At 39.6% G+C, this 25,791-nt stretch overlaps 1 protein-coding gene across 5 annotated transcripts in view; it reads right to left on the bottom strand.

Moving 5' to 3' along the window:
• Positions 1–275: 275 nt before the first annotated feature.
• The window catches only part of AMPH (amphiphysin), a 118,555-nt gene continuing 93,039 nt past the window's right edge, over positions 276–25,791 (bottom strand). Inside the window, exons 14-23 of one of the 5 annotated variants that reach the window (XM_054059333.1) lie at positions 24,198–24,221; positions 23,416–23,907; positions 21,529–21,561; positions 20,109–20,159; positions 17,985–18,101; positions 11,852–11,908; positions 7,648–7,797; positions 6,125–6,391; positions 4,128–4,229; positions 276–1,452 (exon numbers count right to left, since the gene is read on the bottom strand). In XM_054059333.1, the coding sequence (XP_053915308.1) occupies positions 1,345–1,452; positions 4,128–4,229; positions 6,125–6,391; positions 7,648–7,797; positions 11,852–11,908; positions 17,985–18,101; positions 20,109–20,159; positions 21,529–21,561; positions 23,416–23,907; positions 24,198–24,221 (1,401 nt within the window). In that variant the 3' untranslated portion in view covers positions 276–1,344. The remainder of the gene's footprint in view (positions 1,453–4,127; positions 4,230–6,124; positions 6,392–7,647; positions 7,798–11,851; positions 11,909–17,984; positions 18,102–20,108; positions 20,160–21,528; positions 21,562–23,415; positions 23,908–24,197; positions 24,222–25,791) is intronic. The other 4 variants (XM_054059335.1, XM_054059337.1, XM_054059336.1 and 1 more) reach the window with 4 other exon arrangements.

Below are 25,791 nucleotides of genomic sequence, written 5' to 3'. Positions count from 1 at the left end.
TCCCTCAGTGCTTGTGGACAGACACTAGCTGACAGTCACAGTTTGCAACAGGAGGAGCAACTAGGAGATGGGCTGAGCTGGGGTTCAGACCTTTTGGGGCTCTGGCCACAACTAGAGTCGAGAGCAAGAATTTAGATAGCGCATCCATTATGCTGTGTTTCTTCGGAAAAAAAAGAGGTATTAAGTAAAAATTAGATTCTCCAATACAGTATATAGGCTATACAAACTTCAGCATTACGAAACTTCAAAAGTACCAGAGATGAAACAGCTTCTTTGGATCAAAGGTTTATTTTTAATGACACAGCACTGGAAAACATAAGTTACAGATGACTTTTTGATACAGGATACATTATATATCTTATTTTAAAAGAATCTGTGAAGGTACGCTGCATAAATACATATAGTGAAAATATATTGTGTTTATTTCTTCTCATAGATTAGTTCTGTTTTTTTTTTTAAATTTATTCAGCCAATTAAATAAAAAAGTATAGATTAGCATCATAACAACTCCTCCTCCAGATTATCTCATTGTAACTACTGCAGCTGGAAGAGACCGAGCCATGCCTTCTCAAAGGTTTAGCAGCTTTGAACAGGATGTTATTCATCATCTCAGAATGAAAATTTCACATTACAAACACAGATACTGTATCATGTTTTGGCAATGGAGCAGCTAGTTTTGCTTTGGAACAAAACCATTTCCTGTAATGCCAGACAGTGAAAGAGCAATGCGTGTACTGATGATACTACACAGTCAAAGAACTACCATGAAGTCATGAAAATGCATATATATCCATATGCACTTATATATACACATATAAGTTCTGGTGTGTGTGTATATATATTATGCATGTCCAAAAATAACATTGAAAAACATTGCAGCAGTTAATTATTTTTTGAAACACATGAAACTTATAATAGTTTGACCTCATTACTACAGGATAACTAATTAAATCTTCTGCAGTGCAACTCAATACAATACACTTAGTGCAGAGAAGTTAAGGTTTTGGTATTGAGGAGGCTAATTTCAGATTTCATGGGAAAGGACCAAATACAGGATCACCATAGCTCTGACAAAGCACAAACAAACCTGTTGCCACATACGTGTGAACAAATAAGGACATTTCTTTTTTATTTGATTTTTTTTTTCATGTACTGCTTTTCAGAAATTGCTAGCTTAACTGTTTGCATTCATGCTCATTTTGATATGTTTCAACAAGCTTTGTCTGGCACCAGTCTGTAAACCATTAACAGCTTAAACTACAAAAAGGTGGGCTCCTGTGTTTCAGAGAGGTTAAAAACCTACTGACTGAACGTCATACCACATTCGTCTGCCTATGCCGAGAACTACTCCAGGTGGCGTGTGAAGTTCTCTGGGAAAAGTCCTTTATAACTATTTGCATCTCTGTACTGGAGCCACTCAGATTCCTTAATGCCCGTCAACCAGCCAGCCTCCTGCAAGGAAAAAGACAGAACCTCTTAAACTTCAGGTTCATCCCCTTACTTGCTACAAGCTTCAGACCTAAAGATGTTTGTGAAATACATGGCTAAAAGATTTAGTGCTTTCATTGAAAAGCAGCCTCTGATTTTGCACAGACCATTTTCTCTGTTCTGCCAGACCACAGTTTAGTGAGACTGAGTGACTGTGAATATTCTATGGCCTTTAGCCCATCTAACCTCTAGCTGAATGTAAAACTGAATAACAGGTCTTCCAGGTCATCTAGTATTGTATTAGATCTACATTTGTGCAAATCTCTGTTGAGACTTTGTTACGTTATACAATACCATAGCTGGGGGAAAAAAGTAGTTTTCAATCTGAACATTTTCCCCTGAACGTTCTTTTTTTCTGGTTCATGTATCAGTAATCAGAAGAAATAACAGTTCTTGCAATCCCTGGAGTTACTATTTCTAGAAATTCAAACTTGGTTCATATGCAACTATTTTCCCAGAAAATCCGTGAAATGTAAACCAGAATTTGACATGCAAAACCTGTAAAAAAATCACCAGCAGTCTAAGTAATCAAAGGAGAGGTTTCTTATTGGAAAGTCCTGGGTTCTCTGAAGCATGATCAATTCTACCTGGAATAAAATCAATATAGTATTTTAAAAAATTATTAACCTATTCTCATTTAACTAACTCAGTAACTCCATTCTTTCTTCCTTTCAAGAATAAGAGTCTGAGTAAATCCATGATAGAATTTCTAATTCCGCCCTGTTGTTATTGCACAAAGAGTACACAAGAAGGTGAAGTAGCTTTAACAGATTTTCACACACACCACCGAGTCCCAGTTGCTCAGTGGCTGCATGCGGTCGTGTACTGGTGCTCTGCCCCAAAATAAGCATCGTCAAAGCAGGTACATCCTATGTAGAGCATTGACTGTGTACATGTAACCGGGCACCTGTTTTTGAAGCACATGGAATATCTGAGAGAAACGACAGGGGAACTGAAGCTTTTCAGCACAGATAACATGGATTGAGGGAATGAACAGTTTTATTGGACCAGCTCAAGACTAATGGAAAAACTGAAGCCACTGGCTAGAAGTGGTTTGCTTTGAATGAGGAACACAGGCTGATATTACGAGACATATTAGAATTATTATTTTAGACAGGTCAATTTTGAAGTAGAATAAGGAATAACAAAGATAAAAAGACTCTATCTACATCAACAAAGTACCTGGCAAAAGACAAAAAGATTAAGCTTTATGGTGATGTTAAACACAAAGGGCAAATATGGACTGAGTAATAAAGATATGACCAGAATGGTTTCAGAAACATGAATATATAAAGGCTTATTTTCTCCATCATTGCACACAATTTACTCCAATTAATCCTAATGGAATTCCAATGCACACTGCAAGAGAATATACTTCATGGATTCACCAAGTGAAGATTAAGTATTTTTAGTACAGAACATCCTAAGAAAAACAAACTGAAGACAAACAGCAGATTTTGCTGTCCTTAGAGAAGTCTCCTATTCTGCAAACACTGGTAATGACATCAGTTGAACTGCCCATGAGGTAAGATGCAGCATAACTTGGGTAAGGGTAACAGCTTCTATCCCTACAAAAAACCAGCAAAGTACCCTGTTGAAAGAAAAATCTGAAAGAATAACAATAATAAAAAGAAAACAAACACAAAATCCAACTACTTACCTCTTGTATTAAAAGAAAGCTTGACTGAGATGATGAACATTGGTTATTGCCTACCTTTGGACAACATCAACCATCAAAACAATTTCAAATGCAGTCTGCAGCGCTCATACATGCTTAGAGTGTTAGTATTTAGACCTATTTTAAGAAATATACTCTATTCAGAGCAGTGCTCTTACCTAGGCAGGATTGAGTCCCTCACTTCTCAACCTCAAATCAATGGGGGACATTTTCACCAGCACTGCTGGCTGTAACAGGTGCCCATGAAGCAGCTGGTGCTAACAGTGTGCAGTACAGTCTTCTCTTTTAAAGCAGTGACCAAAAATCAATTCAATTCACTGCAATTCAATTTAATACGTGGAATAAAATTGTTTAAAAATTCACCTGAAACACAGTGCTAAAATAAAATTTGATGTCTTAAATAAAATTAACCTCTAGTTTAATTCAGTTTCAGGCTTCCAGCGGGCAGAGTTAGCTTTAGAGCCATGCAGCACACATTTTGGCTGTAGGACAGCACAATTTACAGGTAGTCTCAGTGCTGTCTGTGGATGAACTTGTATTATTTCTCCAAAGCCATGTGTAAAAGCTCTGAATATCTAGGGACCATGTGATCCATTCTACTGCAATGTGAAGACAAGATGATCTATAACAACATAATGTATGATTTGTAATTTATCTTCCATATTAAGTCTTTGTGTGCATGTGTTCTTGTTTAAATTCACTGCAAATTAGCATAAAAAAAAAGCCCTAGAAAAGATGCTGAGGTTGGATCCTGCTAGTAGCAACATCTGGGACTTTAGCAGTAGTCAACCGTGCCATTTAGTCTCAAAAAAACCCAAGTACAAACAAAAAAAAAAATAAAATCTTTGTGTTTTGAAACAGTAGCGACATTTTGAATACAGATTCTCATTAACTATGATTTGTGAGAAAAAAGTTGAGACAAAGAAAAATGTCAACAAAAGAAAGAACCACAGGTTTTTACCTGATCAGCTGTGGTTTCAGAAGGAATTACTAGCACGATATCTCCTCGTTTTAAATTAAGCTCATCGCTGTTAGCTGCCTCAAAATCATGTAGAACTTCGACCTGAAAAAAATAACACCAAACATATAGACATGATCTAAATGGAGGCAATTACCTCAATAAAATTTTCTGTTAAATCTGCATTGCGAAAGAAACAGAATAATATGCCTTCTTTTTGCAAACTGTGGCTATAGATGGGTACATTCAGGTTGTTAATGTTGACATTGATTTGTGTCAAAGTTTTCTATTCATACCCTTGGAAGCAGGGACAGCTTAAGTAAGCCTTTTTGAGACTACCGAAGGAAATCTAAGGTCCTTCCCTAAGATAACAGCATCTCAAGGATAGGTGATACTGCAGCCTCCAAGTCCTGCCTCTCAGACAAGTCCTGCCACCCTTATTTCTTCTATATAAGGAACTCACTTTCCTTCCCCACTCTCATTACTGGATCTGAGAGAGAGGTGACAGGAGTTTGCAAAAAATTTGGGAAAAACTCCCAGGAACTGATATTTCAGGTTTGCCACAATTCTCTTATTGTGGCCACTGGATATTATCCTTCTGTAAACATCTGTGGAAATTTGAGTGGGATGTACAGCATCCATTTCAACAAGTGATCAAAAAGTTGAGTAGTGGGAATACTAATATGAATACAAATGCAAATACAAATACTAATACTAGTACTGATAGGAATGATTGGACTCGATGATCCAAGAGGCCTTTTCCAACCTGGTGATTCTATGATTTTAATTAATACTTGCCCTGGAAAGAGCTCCCATTTACTGTCAGCAGGGTATGCCAAAAATATCCGTGTTTCAAAGGGCTGATTGGCAGGATCAGCATGTCATTGTGAACAGACCATTTTAACTAAATGGTTTTATCTCCTTAAGAGATGCGCTATTCTAATTTTCTCAAATCACAGCCAGTACCATGGTAACTCTGCAGTAATGAAACAAAATGGCAGGAAGAGCCAGGTGGCAGGCATATATTCTATATCTCCTTATTTATGTCTGACCCAAGAGAGTGTGATGAAAAACAAAAGATGAACTATGTCAGCATATCTGAGTCAGAGCTGCACAATACTCTTCACCCTCACCTTAATGTTATTCTCAAAGTTTGCAGAAAATATTGAGAAATGAGAATAGACCAAGAGGAACGGTATAATTATGGAGTGCTACGGGACTAATTAGTCTGAACTATGCAAATTATAATAGGAAGCGTGTAAAGTTCATCACCCTCAAGGAGCTTTTCTGCTGTTCAGTAATTCTGAACTGAGAAGCATTATCAGAGAACCTTGTGAACCAGGAAACCCTGGAGGTCTCGCCAGTCAAGAAGAGATTTTCTCTTATACTTCATTAAAATTTTCTGTTTGATTATCCTAACAGTTTATATCTGTAATGTTACTAAAGTCACAGAACGACAGTTTGGCTTCATTACCATGAACTGTAGAAGTCCCATGGGTTCCAATAGAACCAGAACTTCCACTACAGATTTTCAGGACAGAAAAATGCCATTTTTTAATATTCATAGAATCATAGAATGTTTTGGCTTGGAAGGGACCTTAAAGATCAAATATATTGTTAGTATATCAGATATATTGTTAGCATACATGACACATTACCGCTGACTAACTCTGTGACAGTGCAATTTTACTCAGTACATTAACTTTCAGTAGTAATTTGGTGAGATGAAATTGTTTGCGTACTTCAGTGAGACAAATACATAAGGATACTTAAGGATACGCACAGCAACAACAATGTGCAGAAAATATATCTTCTCAGACCTCTTGCGTAAAGCAACAATACAATGTTAAAGTTGTGGTTGTGTGTAGATGCATGTGCATTTGTCCGGCTGTTAAACTAAGTGCCCCTTGGGCTCAAGAAATCATCATACTACCTGCGCAGACAGACACATTCACAGAAGATACGTCCAAAGGAAAGTCTAAAAGAATGAAGAAGCAGACCTTAAAGAGAAAGCCAGGTGGCACTGCAGATGCTGTGTCTTCAGCTGGAACTGGCTGATCTTGAGAAGGTGCAGCCTGGATTTCTTCGGTGGGTTTCTGCTCACTTCCAACTTGGGAAGTGTCACTGGGAGGCGTGTCGGTGCCCTGAGTGCCTGCCTCTGCTGCAGCATCTTTGGAGTCGTTCACAACAACTTCGTGTTCTTCTCCCTCCCCCTCATTGTTTGATGCTGGCTCTATTACTACTGAAGGGATGCTGCTGACTTTTTCCTGGGGAAAAAAATAAGAAAACCAAAAAAGCACCACAGGAGTATTTAGTACTTTATTTCAAGCAGGAAAACACAGCTGTTTGTTTACTACACAGGGCATATATGGAATGGGGATTTCTTTCTTCTCTGTGGTGGACTCTTACATAAGACAGAAAAGAGTACTGGTGCAAGAATGTAAAAGAGTAATCCCTTCACTGTTTTTACTGTTCCCCTTAGTCCTCCTAAGTCTATTTTCTATAACACTGCAATTTATCGCAGTATGTAATAAACTATCTGCAGATAGTTTGGGTTTCATTTTCAGTGCACAAGGAAATTAACAGACCTTTGTCCTCTACCCTGCTCTAAACTTCGCGTGGGTTTGGGTGAAGCCACATATTGCAGGACTCACTGTCCTATATTGCTTTGAGAATTCAAGTCAGCAGGATAATAGCGATATAAAGGTGATGAAAGAAGTATACATGACTTATTTGTTTGATTGATTGAGAGGATTTCTCCTGATTTACAGCAATGTGACTGGAGGCAGAGAAAGCAGAAAGGCTATATAAGTAGCATCTGACCAATAGTAAAGCCTAAGACAAAAAGCATTTAATGAAATTTCTTGGGAGCATTCAACCTGAAAAGCACATTTTCACCAGTCCTCTGCCATAGCATCCTGTTCTGGTGTACAGAAGAAATACAACATGCAATGACAGGAGGTGGTGACTGGCTGCCCATCTGCAGCATCTGTTCTAGTAGCTGTTCCCCACCTCCTTAGAGGCTGCAGAAGAGAAAGCAGCAGGCCAGATGCCAATACATAGCTTCACCACCATGATTTACATAAAACAAAGTAATGCTATTGACAGGACATGGTGCCAGGACACAAGAAAAATCCATTATTTTCTTTGCCTTTTTCTCCAAAAATCCCTATTAGATTATGTGATAAAGGTCATCTCCACAGAAGAGCACAGAGGCAACAGCAGAAGGGTGAGCCCAAACAATACACCGCCCATGTTGCTCCCAGGCCCATCACAGGAGCCATCAGCCCAACATGTCCCAGCTTCATAAGCCCAGAGGCACAAAATCAGGCACAACTCAAATGAAGGACTCCAAAGAAAGGATACCCTGTATGAGCCTCTTACATGGTTATCCCCAGGAGAGCCTCTGTCTTGCTACTGGTTGAACCTGGGGGCATAAAGCTGGAGCAGCCTTGCCTCTTTCAGGCTGCTGAATCTGTCCTGATTCCACTAACACACTCTCCCGTGCATGGATATGAGTTACCTGAGACACATGGGCCTCCATTTCTTCTCCCTGAGGTTTGTCACCTGCAGCAACACCCTCCTGCTCAGTGGTAGCAGCACCATCACTGGTTCCTGCTGTTACAGCTGCACCATCTTCTGCCTCCGCAGCCCCTTCGGTGACAGGTAACACCTACAAACAACAGAAGGGAGGGGTTTTTCAGGATACACGTTCTGTGTATCTGCTGGAGAAACCATGGACCAGCTTCTTGTCTTCAGCCTCCCTGGGTGATGTCAACACACAGCCTGCATTTCATTGGGATTCCTCCTGATTTGTGAGGGAGAGCAGTGCTGGGGACAACCTTGTGCAGGGAAGTTGATTAACAGGTGGGAGAGAGAAATTTATGAGACCTCACTAAGCACCACTTAGTAGAGTCCTCAGGTGTTGTTTTGGAGTAACAGTTTGCCAAAGCTTTAGTATTTGTACTCTCTTGCCTTCAAGCTGTATTGTGGAAGAAATTAGCCACAGGTTTCTGCTGAGGAGGAGGAGCTTGCAAACTGTCAAGGGGTCCAGAGGACTCTGCTAGTGGAATCTGCTCTCAGGAAGAGGCTCCAAGCCTTCTCTACCTACTATGACCGCTAGACCTGGGCTGGCTTAAAAAATATTGCCTTTATTATACGGTCCTTTCTAATACAGAGACTTGAGATTTGGGCTATATTAACAGAAGCAAATATATTCTACAGCTGGACAAAGATCAGAAATCTTCGGATTCCATCAGGTATCAGAAATAAAAATATAACCCTAAAAGTCTGTAGCAAAGCCAGTACAAAAAAAAAAAAAAAAAAAGAATGTACATAAAACCCACTCAGTCTCGATATGACTGAACCATTTGTGATCAGCCCAAGTTGGAAAGTTAGTGCATGTTTTGTTCCAGTTCTTGAAAAGGAGATAGAAAAGCATCTGCCTATAGAACAGTGATGAATCTTTCATCCAGCAGAGACCATTGTTGTAAGTTATGTATCATTCTAACATTTGTATTGGTATAAACTGGTATAAGCTTACAGTAGCATATAGGATATACGCTTACAGCGGATTAATTTCAAGTGTTGGAGGGTGGAAGGCAAATGACAAAAGTCATTCTGCTAATCCAATTAACTTTCATGTGGCATTTTTAACCTATGGCAGAGAGCACCAGGTTAAAGCAAAAACACTTTAGAAAACTTGTTTTCTAGGTACAGTTAGCAGAAATATCTCTGATCTCCTGTTAACCGCCTGAAGCTCTTTGTTTCCTCAGTTTGATCTTTCTTTCCTCCAGGGATGAGGATAAGTCTGCTACCTGAATGCAATTTGAACTACCAGCAATGGTTCATGGGCACTCTTCAGCCATTGCTTGTTGGGAATATCTAATATTCAGCATTACATTATTCACTGCTATCAATTGATGTGATAAAAAACCTCTTCTGGAGTCCTTGAAGTCAGAAAATACTATAGGGTTTTGTAGAAATCACTGGAGAAGCTTTAGTTTAAATTGAAAATGCTGCTGCTGAAGGATGTCCTACCACAAAATGAAGCAACATCAAAAGACATGGGCAGACATTGATGTCTTCTCCTGTGACTTTTAAAGTATGCAAGCCTGCCACTCATCTTATTACCATTTTTAGCAGCCTTGACCCAAGAAGATATTCAAATAAGTGATGAGTGTGAAAGCCTTGGAAAAGACTAATAGGAAAGAGTGGGTACAGAGTACATACACATCAGACGGATTTTATACCATGTGCTTCTAACAGCACGCTGCAGAAATTGATCTTGCCGTCCTTTTTGATTAGGATCAACACTTCTTCTCTATTTATTGGATTTGTATAGCCCATTTTATTTCACTATGGAGGAGAATAGTAATTTACATGAAACAGCTCTTAAATGCCCCACAGTGAAGGGGTGACAGTCTCAGTATGTAGCCATGAGTCACCGAACATATACCAAGCTCAAAACTGTGTAAGCATTTGTTCTTGTGTCTTAATAGTACAAAACCAGTGCAGGCTAGATGATTAAAAATAAGCTTTTAAAAAAACACATGTGAGATAGCACAGAATGAATGTAACCATCACCCTCAAATATATGTGATTAGAACAGAAAAAAAAAAAAATGAGGGAGGCTTATCCCACAGAATTCATACCCAGGTATGGTGAACCACGTACTTGCAGATATAGTTACCTGTATTACCTTACTTCATATTGAAAACCAATCCTACCAACCTCTTTTCCATAGTTCATTAATATTATTAGACAGTCTAATAGTATTCCAAATGATCTATCTCTAGCAGTGTTACTGGAATTTGGACAGTTGTCCATTACACCACCTGTACAGGGGACAAAGAAAGGGTCATCTAGTATAATGAGGGCTGTGGTAGAAGAACCACTTGACTGTTTTTAATTGCAGCAGAAGTGAATGCTTCTTCACCCAGGATGCAGCAGATTCACACAGTTGCATTCTCCTGTTATTAACACCGCTGTCAGCTCCGCACAATGCCACAGATCTGGCAAGAATGACCCCAGGGAGAGGAGAAGGAGGGGTACTGAGCTTTCCACTGGGGGTCTGCCAGAGGAGCTCCTTGAGCTATGCCAGTTTTCCAGAGCTGAAAATCTGGCCCCATGGCTGGATTTAGAAAGGGACTGAGTAATTTTTATGATAGTTGGTTATAAATGCAGCTAAGCTAGAGAATATAGTATCAAGAGGAACTAATCATCATGCTTTAGGGAATACATCTATTGCTTGCAAAGCCTTGGAAGACTTTTGCGGTAGTACTGAATAATTTGTTACGCAAGTTACAATATTAAAGGGACCACCCTCCACGAGAGGCCAGATATCAGCCTAGCAAACAGCTTGATCTCTTAGGGCAGCTCTTCTGCATACAGTCATACTGCTATTTTAAAGAAAACAGAGGGCCAAACTCACCAGATGAGAGACCTCAATTTATAAGGACAAGTAGCATTAGAAAAAAAGGGGAAAAATTTCTAAGCCTTAGTCTTTGTGCTCACTGGATAGTGCAGAATTTCTTGCATGCTTCTTCTTGGACCAGACTTGTTGGGAGTGACGAGCCAAGGCTAGAGGAGCAACCCAACACTCTCCTGCACTTCATCAGCCACAAGCTGGGCTACCACTTCCATCCTGTACTTTCTTGCTAGAGTAATTCCAGTGATTTTTACACGGATGTGGCAGTGCTGGTGAGGACTACAACAACAGTGAGTCCCACACTCACTTCCCAGTTACACAGGGATAACCTGGAGCCACAGACATATCCTTAACTCTGCTAGCAGAGTGTTTTACATCAAGGTAACAAACCCAATCTTGGACAGGTGGATGTAACTATGTTCTGAAACGAAGGTGAATGGAGACTAGTTAATGACTTTTTTATATACCAAAATGAGTAATAACATAAAAGGAGGCTTGTCAGCACCTCAAGATACAAATCCTAAGTGACTAATAACTAGGAATTACAATCTGTTTCTCAGTCCCTGCTTCTATCCCTGCATTTAATATGTAGCCATTCCTCTTGCACTGCTGTCTGTGCACCTTTGAACACGCTATAGTTTCACTTTCGCCTAGAAGCATTCAGTTTTATAACCTCTGAAGAAATACAAGCAAAATACAATTAATCAAGGTGACACACACAGAGCTTAAAGTATGTTATTGGCTCTTCAATTGCTTTGTAATTTTATTTGAACTGTATCTAACTTGATGTTGGACTTGTGCTTTAGCAAACAAACTCATTATTATTTTCAAATATCAGTTTTAGTTCAGGGCATGCTTTTCTAGGAAAAATAAATGATTAATTCAAGGGTTTTTTTGTTTTATAAATATTTTTGTAGGAAGGCTAGGCAAAGAAATTTATGGAAAATGTAAAAGCTACTGGGAATCTATGCAACTTATTTCCAAATGTCAATAGAAACAGCTTTATACCTCCTTCTACCATGAAGCTGCTTTGTTTGCTGCCCTGGGATATTTATAACTCTATGCTGCTGCAATGGACAGTTTCTAAGGCAAGTTCTGCATTGAATGAGACGTGTTCTGGTATTAGAACATATAATGCAGATATAGATATATCTGTGCAGAATAGATACCACATCTAGATCTCAGTTGGCATCAGTATTGGCCTCCATATTAATGACACAAAAATGACATATATTTTGCCACGATTCTCTTGGAGATATTAAAGCATAACCACACTCTCGAGGCTGTTTATATGTACCTCGCTTTCTTTCTCAGCAACTCCCGTTGTCTCTTTATCCCCTGCCTCGACACTGTCCTGTATAAAGAGGAAATATAGTCATTACCTTACTCATACTTTAGGCAATGGTTGCAGAGAAACTGGTATTAGTCATGCTTAGTGGAAGCACGGCATATATGGGACGCAATGAAATGAATGGCTGTACCTAAATGGGGTAGTATATATCAGGCGGAAAGATTCTTGCTGCCACACATGATCTGAAATAGAAGTACTTACAGGCTAAAAACCAACAAATAAAGCCTTTTATCGTATATCATAATCATCGCACTGTAAGTGCTAAGGACTTTTATTTACATTTATTATCAGTATTATCATAATAGCACCAACTTAGAAGAATTCTTTACTAAGCAACAACCCAAAGCACTGCTGTCCTTGAAGTTTCCAGCAAGCTCAAATTTCTCCCAACCCAGCTTCAAAGTGCTCCCATTATAACCTTCTGCCTCACCTGCAACTCACCACAGGTTCAAGGTAAACTTTCTAAAACACTTTACTTCTTCCACTCATGCTGGACTGTAAGTCGTTTAAAGGGGTTGTTCAAAAGAGGTGGGTCATGAAGTTTTTTTTTTTTTTTTTTTGCAGGATCACCTTTCTTCAAGGCTATACTCTTGTGGTACATGCAACAGGTGCCTGATGTTTATAAAATTAGACATGTGCCAGCGGTTTTCCAAATCTGACACTCATTTAGGCGTTCAAGGAATCAGATGCACCAAATGCTAATAAGCTCCCTCGAGACAGTACTTTTTACAGTACAGATGCCAACTACCACTATGTCCTTTCCTACTGAAGGATAACAGTTAAAATTGCTAAAATTAAGGCCTGATTTGGAACAGTTGGAAGTGTTTCTTTCCTGTTCAGCTTTGAGTCCATGCATGAAGGGGCTATTTCTAAAGACCCTTTGCTGCAGAAAAGTAAATCAAACCCCCCTCTACAGAAATCTGCTTTGTTATTAAATTTTGAGGCTGCTTTGCAAAACCAGCTAGGTCAGGTTTTTCAAAACAGTTTGTAAGGGTGAAGAAAAGATATGCAAATCTATCTGAGGGCATGGTAGATTGGGCCACCCACTTTAGCAAACAGAAATCAGGAGACTTCAAGTACTTGGGCTTCAGCTAAGTGTCTTCACATAGCCATGACTGCCACTCCAAAATTTCTACATGTTTCAGCTGGAACGGTTACATGTTTCTTTTTTAATAAAAGGATGTTGAGTAGGGTCCAAACATATCACTCATGTTTTTCTAATCTAATCTTCTAGTATGCCTGCAGTCACCTCATAAGCCCCAAACATGTCCAGATGCCACAGCAAGGCAGCTGCTGACAGCAGCATTACGGTAGAAACCTCTCACAGCTTTATCTCATCAAAATTACAGGGTTATATAACTTTTTTTTTAATGATTAATTCTTTATTTTTGTTTTTTTTTTGGGTTTTTTTTTTTGAAGCTGCAAAGCCTCTGCCATGGAGTCTTTGATTTTATAGTAAGTTTGAGGAGACTGTAGAGAGTCTTAAATAGAAAAAACAAATATCAATAGCAAAATACAATTATTTCTTAACTGTAGGGATGCACATATGCACACAGCCACCCACAGATGTCTCACCTTGCTTTTACAGAAGAGATGTTTTTATTGCCTGCAAAAGATTTATGTCCAACTGCAAGTCAGTAGCTAGATGCCTTCCCTACTTTTACTATTAGAAAGTGTTGAATTTCTGCTATCAAGTATATTTACAAGTCAATTTACCCTCAGAAATTAACATCATCCTGCACTTTATAGTGAGGAACATGTCACCCTCTGCCCTTCTCTTAATAATACCCTGATAATATGCTCTGGTAAAGATCATATACTTATACATATTTTCAAAGGAGGACTGTTTTCTGGCCAACTGAAAGCATGGTTTTGGTGGGAAAGAGGAACATAAGGAGACCTACCCTTCCTTCCCAAAGCTTGGGACTTGCCAAAGCAAATTTGACTATTTTGGACTAGTCAGATGAGTAGGATTGCTTTTTTGATTAGCTGGAAGTTGGGATTTTGTGGATGGTGGGGTTTAGGAAGAGAGACAGGGCAGCATGGACCATCCATTTTCAGGGCAAGAAAGCCTAGCAAAAAGGATAATTGAAATAACTCAGAGTAAAGTAACAACCTGCTTCCATGAACAGAGAAAAACCTGCTTCTGCAGACTTCAACAGAACGACTCTATTCCACATCAGTTCTCTCCCGTACATATATTGGGAGCCATATATTTTTAATGGCCTCGTGTTTCAACTTTGCACTTAGCTGCAGACTCAGAATTTGTACAGAGTTGACCGCTTTTCCCTATCTAACCATTGTATTGCTCTCCCAAATGACATACTATGCCATTTGGGCACCATGAATTCTGTGTACAGTGAGATTCAACTATAATTAGGTACCCTCACACCTGAAGGTTGTTTTCTGGCCTCAGCTGTACTTGCCTAGAGCTCTTGCAAAACAAGAAGACATATAGGAGAAGAAGAAAGGGAAATAACAAGATTTCATAGCCTTTCACTTCATTATTATAAATGCAATATTTGATTGCATGTGAAAAATTGATATGGTGAGGTGGGTAGTATTAGTTGAAAAAGAAATAAATGAGTGATTAATACATTACATCCTTTAGACTGTATCCTTTGGATTTTACAGCTACCTTTGAGGCTGCTATTGAAATAGGAAAAATGTTTGGTGTGCAAAAAATCCATGAAAGGACTTTATACCATGGTTAACTTTGTTTCTGTTGGTTGGTGCATATGGTCATGAGATTGCAGGCAGCAATTCTGATGAGTTCTTGCAATGAAGTCTTGGGAAATCTTGTTCAGGCAGACTACAGAACAATAACTAACTGAATCTAAAACTCCCTGAGCAGCAAGGACTACCCTGTTCCCTGGACCATTCTCTCCTTAGTTTAAATGAAAAACCTATCAGAAAATTTACTGCGAAGCTCCTACAATGAAGAATGCATACCATAAATTTTCTGGATTAATGGGATATGACAGCAAACTTATCACAGAAAAATTAAACTGATTATTGGCTGTTACTCTAAACTTGAAGTTACTAAACTCTATAAAAGATTCCCAGTAAGAAAATATCTATCAATATTTTACAACTTGACTTTCAAAGTAAACTGTCACTCATAAAGCAAACGAATGCAGAACCGCTGTTGAGAAGTTATATTTCATCTTTTGCAACTCCGTGTACTTTTCCTCAACTTTGATCATATTTGTCATTAATCCTAATCTCCAAAATTTGCAAATCCTGGAAAGCCCTTCCTGAAATAACTCCTCAGAGTAAAATGCAGAATAACTCCAATTCAGACATTTTAAAAATCAACTTTTAACTATTTTTCCCAAGTTAGCAAGAGCAGGAAGCAACAAAAAACCTAAGGAAGCCAACACCTAAATAAAACTACTTAGCTTCTACTTTTGGTCTTCCTCACAGATTATTCTTAAATTGCCTGGATTTTGCATTCTGTTTTTCTCTGCCTGTCTCCCAACAGCTCTGCAGTCTTGTGCCTTGGCTAGATCAGCTGCCAAGAGACTGTGGACTCAGAACTCCTCATTGGACAATCAGGCAGCAAAACTGATCGTCTGAAAAGGTTGTGCCATTCGACAAGTGGTGGTGCTGCAGCCACAGCCTATCATTCAGTTAGGACTTAAGATGGGCAACAGTCCTCAGAGCATTGCTTTGTCTTAGTGAAGGACAATAAGGAGCTGGCTTCCTTTCAGAAAAATGGTGAACAACTTTGAAAATATTTTTCTTCCTTAAATCCTTATAGGTAATCAAAATAAAACCACCTAGAAACAACCTTTTCAGCTTCAGTAACATCCATTCTTCCACATTATTCCCTGCCATTCACTACTGAGAAGAGGAGAGCTCCAGACCAATGACCAATTTCCCATTCCTCCTCTTTCCACAGGAGTGCATACAGGTGGGTTTTGAATATCTCCAGAGAAGGACACTTCACAACTTCTCTGGGCAGCTTGTTACAGTGTTCAGTTACCCTCACAGTAAAGAAGTTTTTCCTCATGTTTGTGCAGAACTTCTTGTGTTTCAGTTTGTGCCCATTTCCCCTTTCCTGTCACTTGGCACCACTGAAATGAGTCTGGCCCCACTCTCTTGACACGCACTCTTTAGATGTTTATAAGCATTGATAAGATCCCTTCTCAGTCTTCTCTTCTCCAGGCTAAACAGACCCAGGCATCTCAGACTTTCCTCATAAGAGAAATTCTTCAGTCCTCTAATCATCTTCATGGCTCTCTGCTGGATTCTCTTGAGAAGTTCGTTGTCTTTCTAGACCTGGGGAGCCTAGAACTGGACAAAATATTCCATATGTGGCATCCCTAAGGCAGAGTAAAGGGGGAGGATAACTTCTCCCACCTGCTAGCCCCATTCTTCTTAATGCACCGCAGGACATCAATGGCCTTCTTGGCTAGGAGAGCATGTTGATGGCTTATGGTCAATTTGTTTCCCACCAGGACTCCCAGGTCCTTCTCCATAGAGCTGCTTTCCAGCAGGTCAACCCCAAACCTGTAGTGGCACATGGCGTTATTCCTCCCTAGGTGCAGGACTCTATAGTTGCTGTTGTTGAACTTCCTTAGATTGCTCTCCAAACCAACTCTCCAACTTGCTCAGATCTCACTGAATGGCAGCACAGCCTTCAGATGCATCAGCCACTCCTCCCAGTTTTTTATCATCAGCAAAGCTGCTGAGGATACACTATCCCCTCATCCAGGTCATTGATGAATATGGTGACTGGGCCCAGTACCCATAAATGTCACCATTAGCCTTGTAGTGTCTGAGCCACTGCCTTTAATTGAAACTGTTAGACAAGATCAGCTCCAGACACAGATCCATGAAATACTACAGTAACTGCATATCTGATAAGTCTTCTGTCCCTGCTCTACACTGCCACATCTATAGGTGCCAGATGATTTCACTTTCTTTGGCTAATTTGCATCTACATCAGCTTTATATCACTTCCCATGTGGCAGTGTATCAAATACTTAATGAAAACCACTTAATTTTATGATTAATTGGGTATCATCATCCCTACCTAGCAGATGAAGATACACAGATGTCTCACCCAAGGCCAAGAGTGGTTCAGCAAGTTGAACCTTGTTCTTATGGGAATGTTTATGTCACCAAACTGTGCTCAATGGTCAAAAATCACAGCTATACAGCTTCCACTGGCTTCTGTGGCGAGGAACCAACCCACAAAACAACCCCTTTTTTTCTATCCAGCTCTTCAGTAGTAATCTGCATATTCTAACAGTGACAAACACTTAAGAGAGACTATGAATATGCTATCGTCTGGAGGAAAGTATGAAAACTGTCATCTTACAAAAACAGATGTATTTTTCCTCCAGGGTTTTTCAGCCCTTGCCAAACCTATTTAGAAAAGGAACCCCAATTGGATAAAAGGGTTACCTGAGATACCTGTTATAAAAAGGGATGCTAGTCAGCAGAAAAAACTCATGCCTGTCATCTCAGATCACCTCTGAATTTCTAGCAATATTGGGTGCCCTGCTTTGTTCTTCTTGCAGAGCTGTCATTTCTTCTCCTCCCACAGTTTCCTGAATGCTGACATATAAAAATCTCCAAATTGGTGCTTAGAGTTCACTCTTCAGCTCACAGCTGCTTCTAAAACCATGAGCCTTGTATACATTTATATTACAATCACTTTTTTTTCTGGTATGTTCATCCTCTTGCAGGGACCATACAAGAGGTACATTGGCTTAGTGCTTACAGCTCAGCTTGAAAAGAAATGAGAAAATTGCTAATAAGGTCACTTAAAAATGGCATCAATTCTTCCCCTTTCTGAAGTTCATCTGGAATCAAACAATCTGTGAAACCACAATCACTCAGCTGAACTTCAGTCTAAAATTCCAAACATAAGAGGAATGACATTTGAGGTCTGAAGGGAGGATGCATGCTGGAGAGGCATGCTGTGACACAGCTGAGCTCTGGAAAAACCAGCCATGGATGGATGGTGACAATGGAAAGGATGGCTGAAATGCAGCAGGCACATTCACTATGATGAAACATGGCTCAGATGAGGCCCAGGGGATGGCATGGCAGACAGGTCACTCACCACAGCCTGCTCTGCTGGCTCGGCGGGCTCAGCAGGGATGGCCTCCTTTTCAGCAACAGCAGCCGCAGGGGTTTCCTCGACCTTGGGTTCCGCAGGTGGAGCTTCTCCAGCCTCAGTCTTTTGATTTATTAATTTTTAAGCAGACAGTGGAAAAATTGTTGAGAGGCACATGACAGTGGGGAGGGAAGAGGGAAATGGGAACTGCGCTTGGCACAGTACTGCTTTGGCCTTAGTCTTGCTGGGCTTTACCAGGGAGTGGACTGCAGAGCTTGACCTTACAGCATCTAAAGGGCATTTTCATCCTCAGTGTTCCATATGAAAACTGAGCCAGTCCTACATCCCTCCCACTCAAGGAAAGAAATCATTAGCTTCCTGAGTTACAGAAAGCCTCCTTTCATCACCCCAATGGAAGTAGAGGGAAGGCACTCAATTTGCTCAGAAATTCTCAAGAAAGTGATGGCAAGGCCAGGAGTTGAAAGTCATGTGTACCAACCCCTGTCTTCAAACATGAGTTTTTAAAATTCTCCCCTATTTCCGAGTTCTGTCTGTTCTCAGACAATAAAGTCTCTTCTCCAGCGAAGGTAAGAAGCAATTAGCAGAGACCTGAACAGTTCTTATATGCACAAGGGCAATCACTGACTGCTTGAATTTTGGTAGTGGGTAAATTATCCTCAGTCTCTTATTAAAATGCATTCCCTCTTGAGATCTCAATCACATACAAGGCCTTCATTTATCAACCCACTATTGGGTTCTCTAAACTTTTAAATTCTGGCATAAGCTTGTTTTTTAGCAAAAGGATCTAGCAAACATCACCAGCCCTGTAACACGTTCAGTCCTGTGGCAAAATAGCTCACAGCAAAAGCGCTATCTCCAATGGAGACATCACTTTCCAAATACACTGTCATACAAGGGAAGAGCTGCAAGCTGTTCTCAGCATATTCCATTTATAAAGATGGCTGACTTAACCAGACAAAACAACCCTAGGAGATTAATTTTCCATGAACAAATTGCTAAGCATAATACAAAGCTCAAAATCTATTTCGTTGCTTTGCAGTTGATGACAGGCAACTGCCTAGAAGGTCTCCTGTGATGAAGACAGTTTCCATGAAATTCTTAGAGATACTAAACACCCATAGCCTCTCATATATTCCTTAAGCAGACTGATTTTTAATGAGGTATGGAGAAGTCTGCCTAAGCAAGGGCTTCAGGATTCGGCACAGCATAAAAGAAACATCCATTATGTTATACCATGATGTGCAGAAATCTCTCTGTGTAGTATATTAATACCAGCTCTAGGGAATTTCACAAAGAGGAGATAGGACTGAAATGAGAAACATAAAGCGGATTTAACCCAGGCAAGATGACTAATGAGTTTCCTGAGGTTTAACGCTGGAAAAAACTTTCAGGCTTAAAATCACAGGTAACTTGTTATAATGCTATGCTTCAGGTCACTTGCTGACAAGCATTGTTCAGATTAGTTACTGCATTTCAACTGCAAGTAAAAATACACTGTATTCAGTAACCGGTATAAACACAAGCACCACCAGAGGCGTTATATGAAAACCCCATTAAATAATATTGAGTATGTCTCTCCTTCTATTAAACGGCTATAGTACTTGCTCAACAGTGCTGCTATTCCACATCCTTACTCCAGGCTAACCAAATCCTGTAAAAGAAACTAAACAACTCCCCAATTATGTTCACTTTCAAAAATATTCTCCACTACTCAGCAGCAGACTGTGCCTATAATTAACATGTGGAGACTGGATAAAGCTATTGGAGACATTTAGCAGCCATCATGTATTATCACCTCCTTGCCGTATACTGGACCATAGTACAAATTCTTGTCATTTGTTAAATCCAATTAAATGCACAAATTGACTAAAACTTTGAAAAGCAAACATATCTTAGAATATCCTTGTTACCCTGGTTTTCTTTTCCTCTTATCCTTGTGAAAGACTGTTTCAGTAAGTACAGATGATATCACCCATCACCTCTTCCAGGTTAAGATTTTGTTATTTAGAGGATGGAAAACAAAAAAAAGGAGAAAATATCTTTGCACAAAGGAAAAATTGTATCATTTTTTACAAGACATTTAAAAAGGAAGCAAAAGCCACCGCTTACCGAAGGCTCTGTCACATTCTCATTTGATTGCACTGTAAATGCAGAGGTATCCTAGATAGAGAAATAAAAAATAAAAGGAAAAATATCTGAGATGGGATGTTTGCAGGTGTCTACCAAAGATCTGATTTTTTTAATGATTTATTTGGGTAAAGTCATAAGTAAATTGACATAGAACAAGATGACAAATAGGTAATCTAAATAGGTATTAATAATAATTATTAGTTAAGCCCTATTAATATTAAAGACATTCCTCTTTCAGTTATATAGTCTGTGCTTCTAAACTGGGTGATGTTGTTAAAGGCAGTGAAAAACAATTAAATATGCACAATGCACTTCTAAGTTGTGAAACTCAAAATCCTTTTTGCAGACTACATGTACTCATGCCTGTGAAGTATACTAGCTCTAAGGTACTTTCACATCCTCTTGATTCTGGGCTTATATTTGCATAGTAACTACGTAATTACAGATACCTAATTTAACCTCCATTAAGAAGGTACGAAAGTGGAGATCTTTTTCAACAACTTACTCATTCAAAACCAATTAATTTGCAAAATATTGGTAGGACAAATCCTTTTCATACTGCAGCACAGGCATCAAATTTTGGTTTCCCCAGAACAAACATTTTGCCTTAATTACTAGAGATGATAGCCATGTGCTTTGCTCCTTCCGTCTCGATCCTTTACTAATTTGAATGTCCTGGAGCACAATGGTTAAGCAGTAGGAGACTCATTTCTCTCTTTCTATAAGCTCAGCCTCTTTGAGTCTTTTTAGAAAATGGGGTACAGGGTGTGCTATGGATGAGTCAGTCTCTAAAAGAATGCTGGAAATTAATGAGACCCCAGGTCTTCCATCTGAAATTTTGGATCTTGGCACAACCCTGGAATTTGAAAGCTTAAACATAGTATCTTCATGCACTGTATCTCTGCGATGCCTAACACAGAGTCTCACCAGCAGCACAGCAGCAAAGAAATAGTTCGGGTTTAACTTTTTGATTAAAAATATATCTTAAATGAAAATAAAGTTGCAGAAACAAATGAAACTCATTTTATATACATACACACAGAGTCACTGAAAATATGTGAAAGCGGAAACCACACTTTATAGGGTTTGGGGATTTTGAGAAAAATCCATAAAAGAACACAATAAAAAAGCTAGACCAGTCCTTTTCAGGGTAAAAAAATGGTCCCGCTAAGGTAGTCCGAATTTGCTACTAAATTCAGTCAGGCCAAGAGTACTGAGAGTATTAGCCTCATTCTAGTAACCCCTAGGAATAATTTCTGAGAACAGACAAGGTTTCAGTTTGAGTCAATATGAAATTGTCGTGCAGCCCTTGTTTGTAGAACAATTTTCCTGAAATTGTATAGCCAGTCTTAAACCTTTCAGAAAAAAAAAATAATCTCAAAAAATGTTTATTTCTTACCTGTGCAAATCCATTAAATGCTGTGCTGGTTGCCTAAGTAGAAGTGAAGATCAGAACAAATTACGATTTGTTTACTAAATCAGAACATGAATCAAAATATTTTTATTTGCAAATTAAAAATATAGGCCAGACATTAAAAAAAGAAGAAAAAATAAAATAAAATGAAGGGTAAGGCAGCAAGAAATTCAATGACAGTGCTATTTGATAACAGGTGTCACAGGCTTAAAGAAAACAACAAAAATAAAAAGTAGAGTTACTTAAGTACTTTTATAAAATAATAATAAAAAAGGCCAGGTGCATTTAAAGTTACACAAATAAACGACAAAACCTGCAAGACACAATGTGCCTTCACAGTTCAAAGTTTCATTCACTGTTTTGAAATGCATCTTTGTCAGCCTTCTTCATTACATGGCTGAAGGGCACCACACTATGAACAGTTGCATGGCAGTTTTTCAAAGAAAGAATAGCACGAGCTTAGGAGGGGCAGTGGGAAACACACAAATGGATTGTTTTTAAACAACAAGGTTATGCATGACCTAAGGAACTCTTTGTCTAGACTAGGCTACACACTGGGGTAGGTACCTCTTCTTTATCAGCCTCAATTTCCTGGTACAACAATCCATATCTCCGGTTAGCAATTTCATCTTCAGATAAATCTGAGTTGTTGGTCTCATTGTCTTTAGGACTAGTTGAACTTTCGGTGCTAGCATTTCTGGAATTTCCCATTTGAAACAGAGTCAAGGGTCTAGCTATCTCCTTGCTTGGTCCAGGATTGCTAATGCCTGCCTGGTCCTCAGGCAACCCTTGTTTTACTGGTGTCTCCTGACTTTTATTGCTTGTGCTCACACCTACTTCTCCCCAGCTGTTATCAGTCCCTCCTAGGTCCTGTGTAGACCATTTATCACTAATGCCTAACCAAACATTTTCCGTCTTACCCTCCTCTGAGTCTTGCTGCTTGGGGAAAAAGGGCCAATTATCCATTCCATTGGCTTGGCCATCTGACGGATTAGAAACCCCCCAGGTATCACTAGTAACTGTTGGATCCCAGTTTGCAAGCCAGGGGTCTGTTTCCAAGGCTTCAGGAACATCACTGCTGCTAGGATGCTCTTCAGTGATTGCTGCTGCCACCCTACCTGTCACTTGGTCTTCTGTATTATCTACACAAGGATTACCACAGCTTGTGCTAGCAGCATCAGCTATCTCAGGCAGCAATGCCCACTCTTTTTCAGCAGCAGCTTGACCTTCAGCAGCAGCACTACCATTTGGGAGAAGGCTGATGCTATTGTCTTCGGTTCCTTTACCAGACTCTTCTGCACTGAATAACTCAGCATCACACAGAACATTTCCAGTATTTGTAAGATCCTTTTCTGTGTGGTCAGTTACCTCTAGGGTAACATGTGCCGTCGTGTTTATATACTCCATGGATGTACTCTCACCAGTGCCACTGTCAGTTTGGTTTAAGCCATCCTCAAATGTATTTTCACGATCCTGATCCCAGATACCACAGACTGTCTCAGATTCAGCGCCAGTGTTTTCTACAGTTTTACAGATGTCCACTTCTAATTTGTCCTCGCCTTCCAGTCCTGTGCTCAACAATGGTATGTCTCTATCTGCCTCCTCAATGACATTGACCTCTTTGAATTCTTCTTCCCTAGGGTTTTCTAGGTTAGCAACACTAGCTCTCCCAGCACTCCCATCATTATCCTCTAACTCATATAATTTTTCTTCCTCTGTGCTGACTAAAATTTCAAGATCAGATTTTGGTAAACCCTCATGCAGTTCTGCCTCATGCAGTTCTGCCTCACTGTTTCCTTGGGTTTTGCAACCTTGGTCTTCCAGTTCCTTTGTACCTTCTACCTCCTTGTAGTTAGCAGCTCTGGTCTCTACCTTTTCACTTGCTTTGACACTTTCTTCCTCTCGCTCTTCCTCTGCCTTTTGCACAGCACATGGAACGGGCTCATCCAACAAGCTATTGGTTCCCAGGATGGGTGTCTCAAAACTGGTTATGTTTTCTAAAGGCTGATCGGTCACCACATCTTCCCATGGGACATTTTTGGCATCCAACTGGTCTTCTAGTGAAGTCTTCTGGTTCTCGTTTAGAGAAGCTGACTCTGGCGCAGTATCCTCCTGCACACCTACAGCAGGCCAGACACTAGCAGGCAGAGTATCCGTTGGTTTGCTTGAGGTTTGCTCTGCCCCAGGGAAAAGCAAAGAACCTCCTGCAGTAATTTCCTGGCTGACACTGGGTGTGCTAACATCTAGGCCCCAGTTGAGTGAACCTAGATTAGTTTGATATCTGTTAATATCTTCAGATGACCCACTGTTTGGGGTTTCCTCCATGACCAGGTTACACAGGGAAAGACTTTTTGAAGAATCAGGCTTTAAGCAGACAGAAAAGCAAAGAAAAAACACAAGATGAAAAAGATAAAGGCGGACTCGATGAGAAAACACAAAATTTATATTTTACTAGATCAATTTCAATTTAAAGAATGAAAGTGACTAAATTAAGCCATTTAAGGAAAAGTTATGTGGTTTGCTACATTTGGAGGCAGTAGATCACAATGTTAAAGATCAGCACTGATAGACAAAACCAGAAAACTATATTTTGCACCACACTGATTAAAGCATGTCTCTAGAGTGGTTGCGATTTTATGGGGAGGTTTGCTTACCGGCTGCACCAATTCGTTGCTTGTCTGTATAGAAGAAAATCATACATATAAAACACAGAAAATGAGAATATGATGTACTTTGCTACAACAGCAGTTGTTCAATTAGCAGTTGTCTAACCAGCAGCAGTCACCAAATTGGCATGGGGAAGAAGCCGCTGGTCCTCTCTTGCCACTCCACTGAAGACTAATCACAGGCCCCTGAATTTAAGTCACAGTTCCAGCCTCTGGACTACATTATAAGAGAAGTTCTACATATGTACTGAATATTCATCACACCTTGCTTTCCTCTGTGAGCTACTGACATTTTTATCGCGTGTACCCTATTACAGAACCAAAGAATCACAGAACCGTTTATTTTGGAAAAGGCCATCACTGCCAAGTCCACCACTAAACCATATCCCTAAGCACCACATCTACATGTCAAAGTGGGGTTGCTCTGTGAGACAGTTAACAAGGAAGGAAGCAACCCAAGTGGCAGTGGGACTGACTCGTATTTACTCTATGGGGCTAACTTGTATTCACACTATGGCATCTCTGCATCACTCGGGCAGTGCAGAGGGCCCTGAACATGCAGCTCCAATTCTCCATCGCCCTATGCTATTCAGAGGCTTTTACATCCACAGAGAGTAAAGTATCGTCACAAAGACTGCTGTCTACAGTAGCACTTTGAACAGATACAAATGCTGCAAGGAAGATCAACTACTCTGTGCTCAACTTACTGAGAGAAACTCAGTAAACAGTTGAGTATGCCTGAATTCAAACAGTTAGTTGTGAAGCTCACTACCTAGCCTTTTTTTTTTTTTTAACTAGGGCAAACAGGAAAATAATTATAAGACAGAATACATATATAGTATTAAAAAACTATAAATAAAACTTTGTGAAAGGAAGACAATGATAAAGCTATCTAAGATAAGTTTAGAGCTATAAATTTGAAAACTTCTGAGTTATTCTATCTGGTCTGGATACTTGCAGCCTTCAAGTTTTGGCTAGCTTACTTATGTGACTATTTTTCTTCAGGCTTTACTTAACCTTTCCCAACTGAAAGAGCTGAGCATCTAATAGACAACACATATGATAAGTATTCACAAAATGGTACTACAAATTTGTATGCACAAGAAGCATCCACATATTTCTGTGCTGGCTGAAGCTGCAAAAGGTCAAAAATGTTCATATGAGGCTCCACATCAAGTCAGCCCAGCTATCTCCATGACAAAGTCAAAAGAAAGCTCACAGAAATTAGTTGTTTTCTTCCTGCAGATCATTGTATCTGATTTGGCAGCAGGAGGAATAACGGAGGATTAATGCAATTTACTAAATAACCAGCTTCTTTTATGAATAACTCCCATTCACTGTGCGCCCACAAAGACAAGTTAAATTCTCCCTTCACTCCTGAATTTTGAGAAACTGGTTGTACATTGGATTAAAGTCCTTAAGAATTACACTTTTGGATAATTAAACATGTGACCAGCAGCCATTCCTAGTCTCGAATAGCTACAATTCAAGCATATGAATAAAAGCAACAAGCACAGAGTTATAATGATTGTGAATCTTATTAGCCTAGATTTCTGACATCATTGTGGTTTTGTATGCCAAG

This window comes from Cuculus canorus, chromosome 2, assembly GCF_017976375.1.
Source record: "Cuculus canorus isolate bCucCan1 chromosome 2, bCucCan1.pri, whole genome shotgun sequence".
Taxonomy (NCBI): Eukaryota; Metazoa; Chordata; class Aves; order Cuculiformes; family Cuculidae; genus Cuculus; species Cuculus canorus.
Note: the sequence above shows the minus strand (reverse complement) of the source record. Positions and strands in the feature narration are given on the sequence as shown.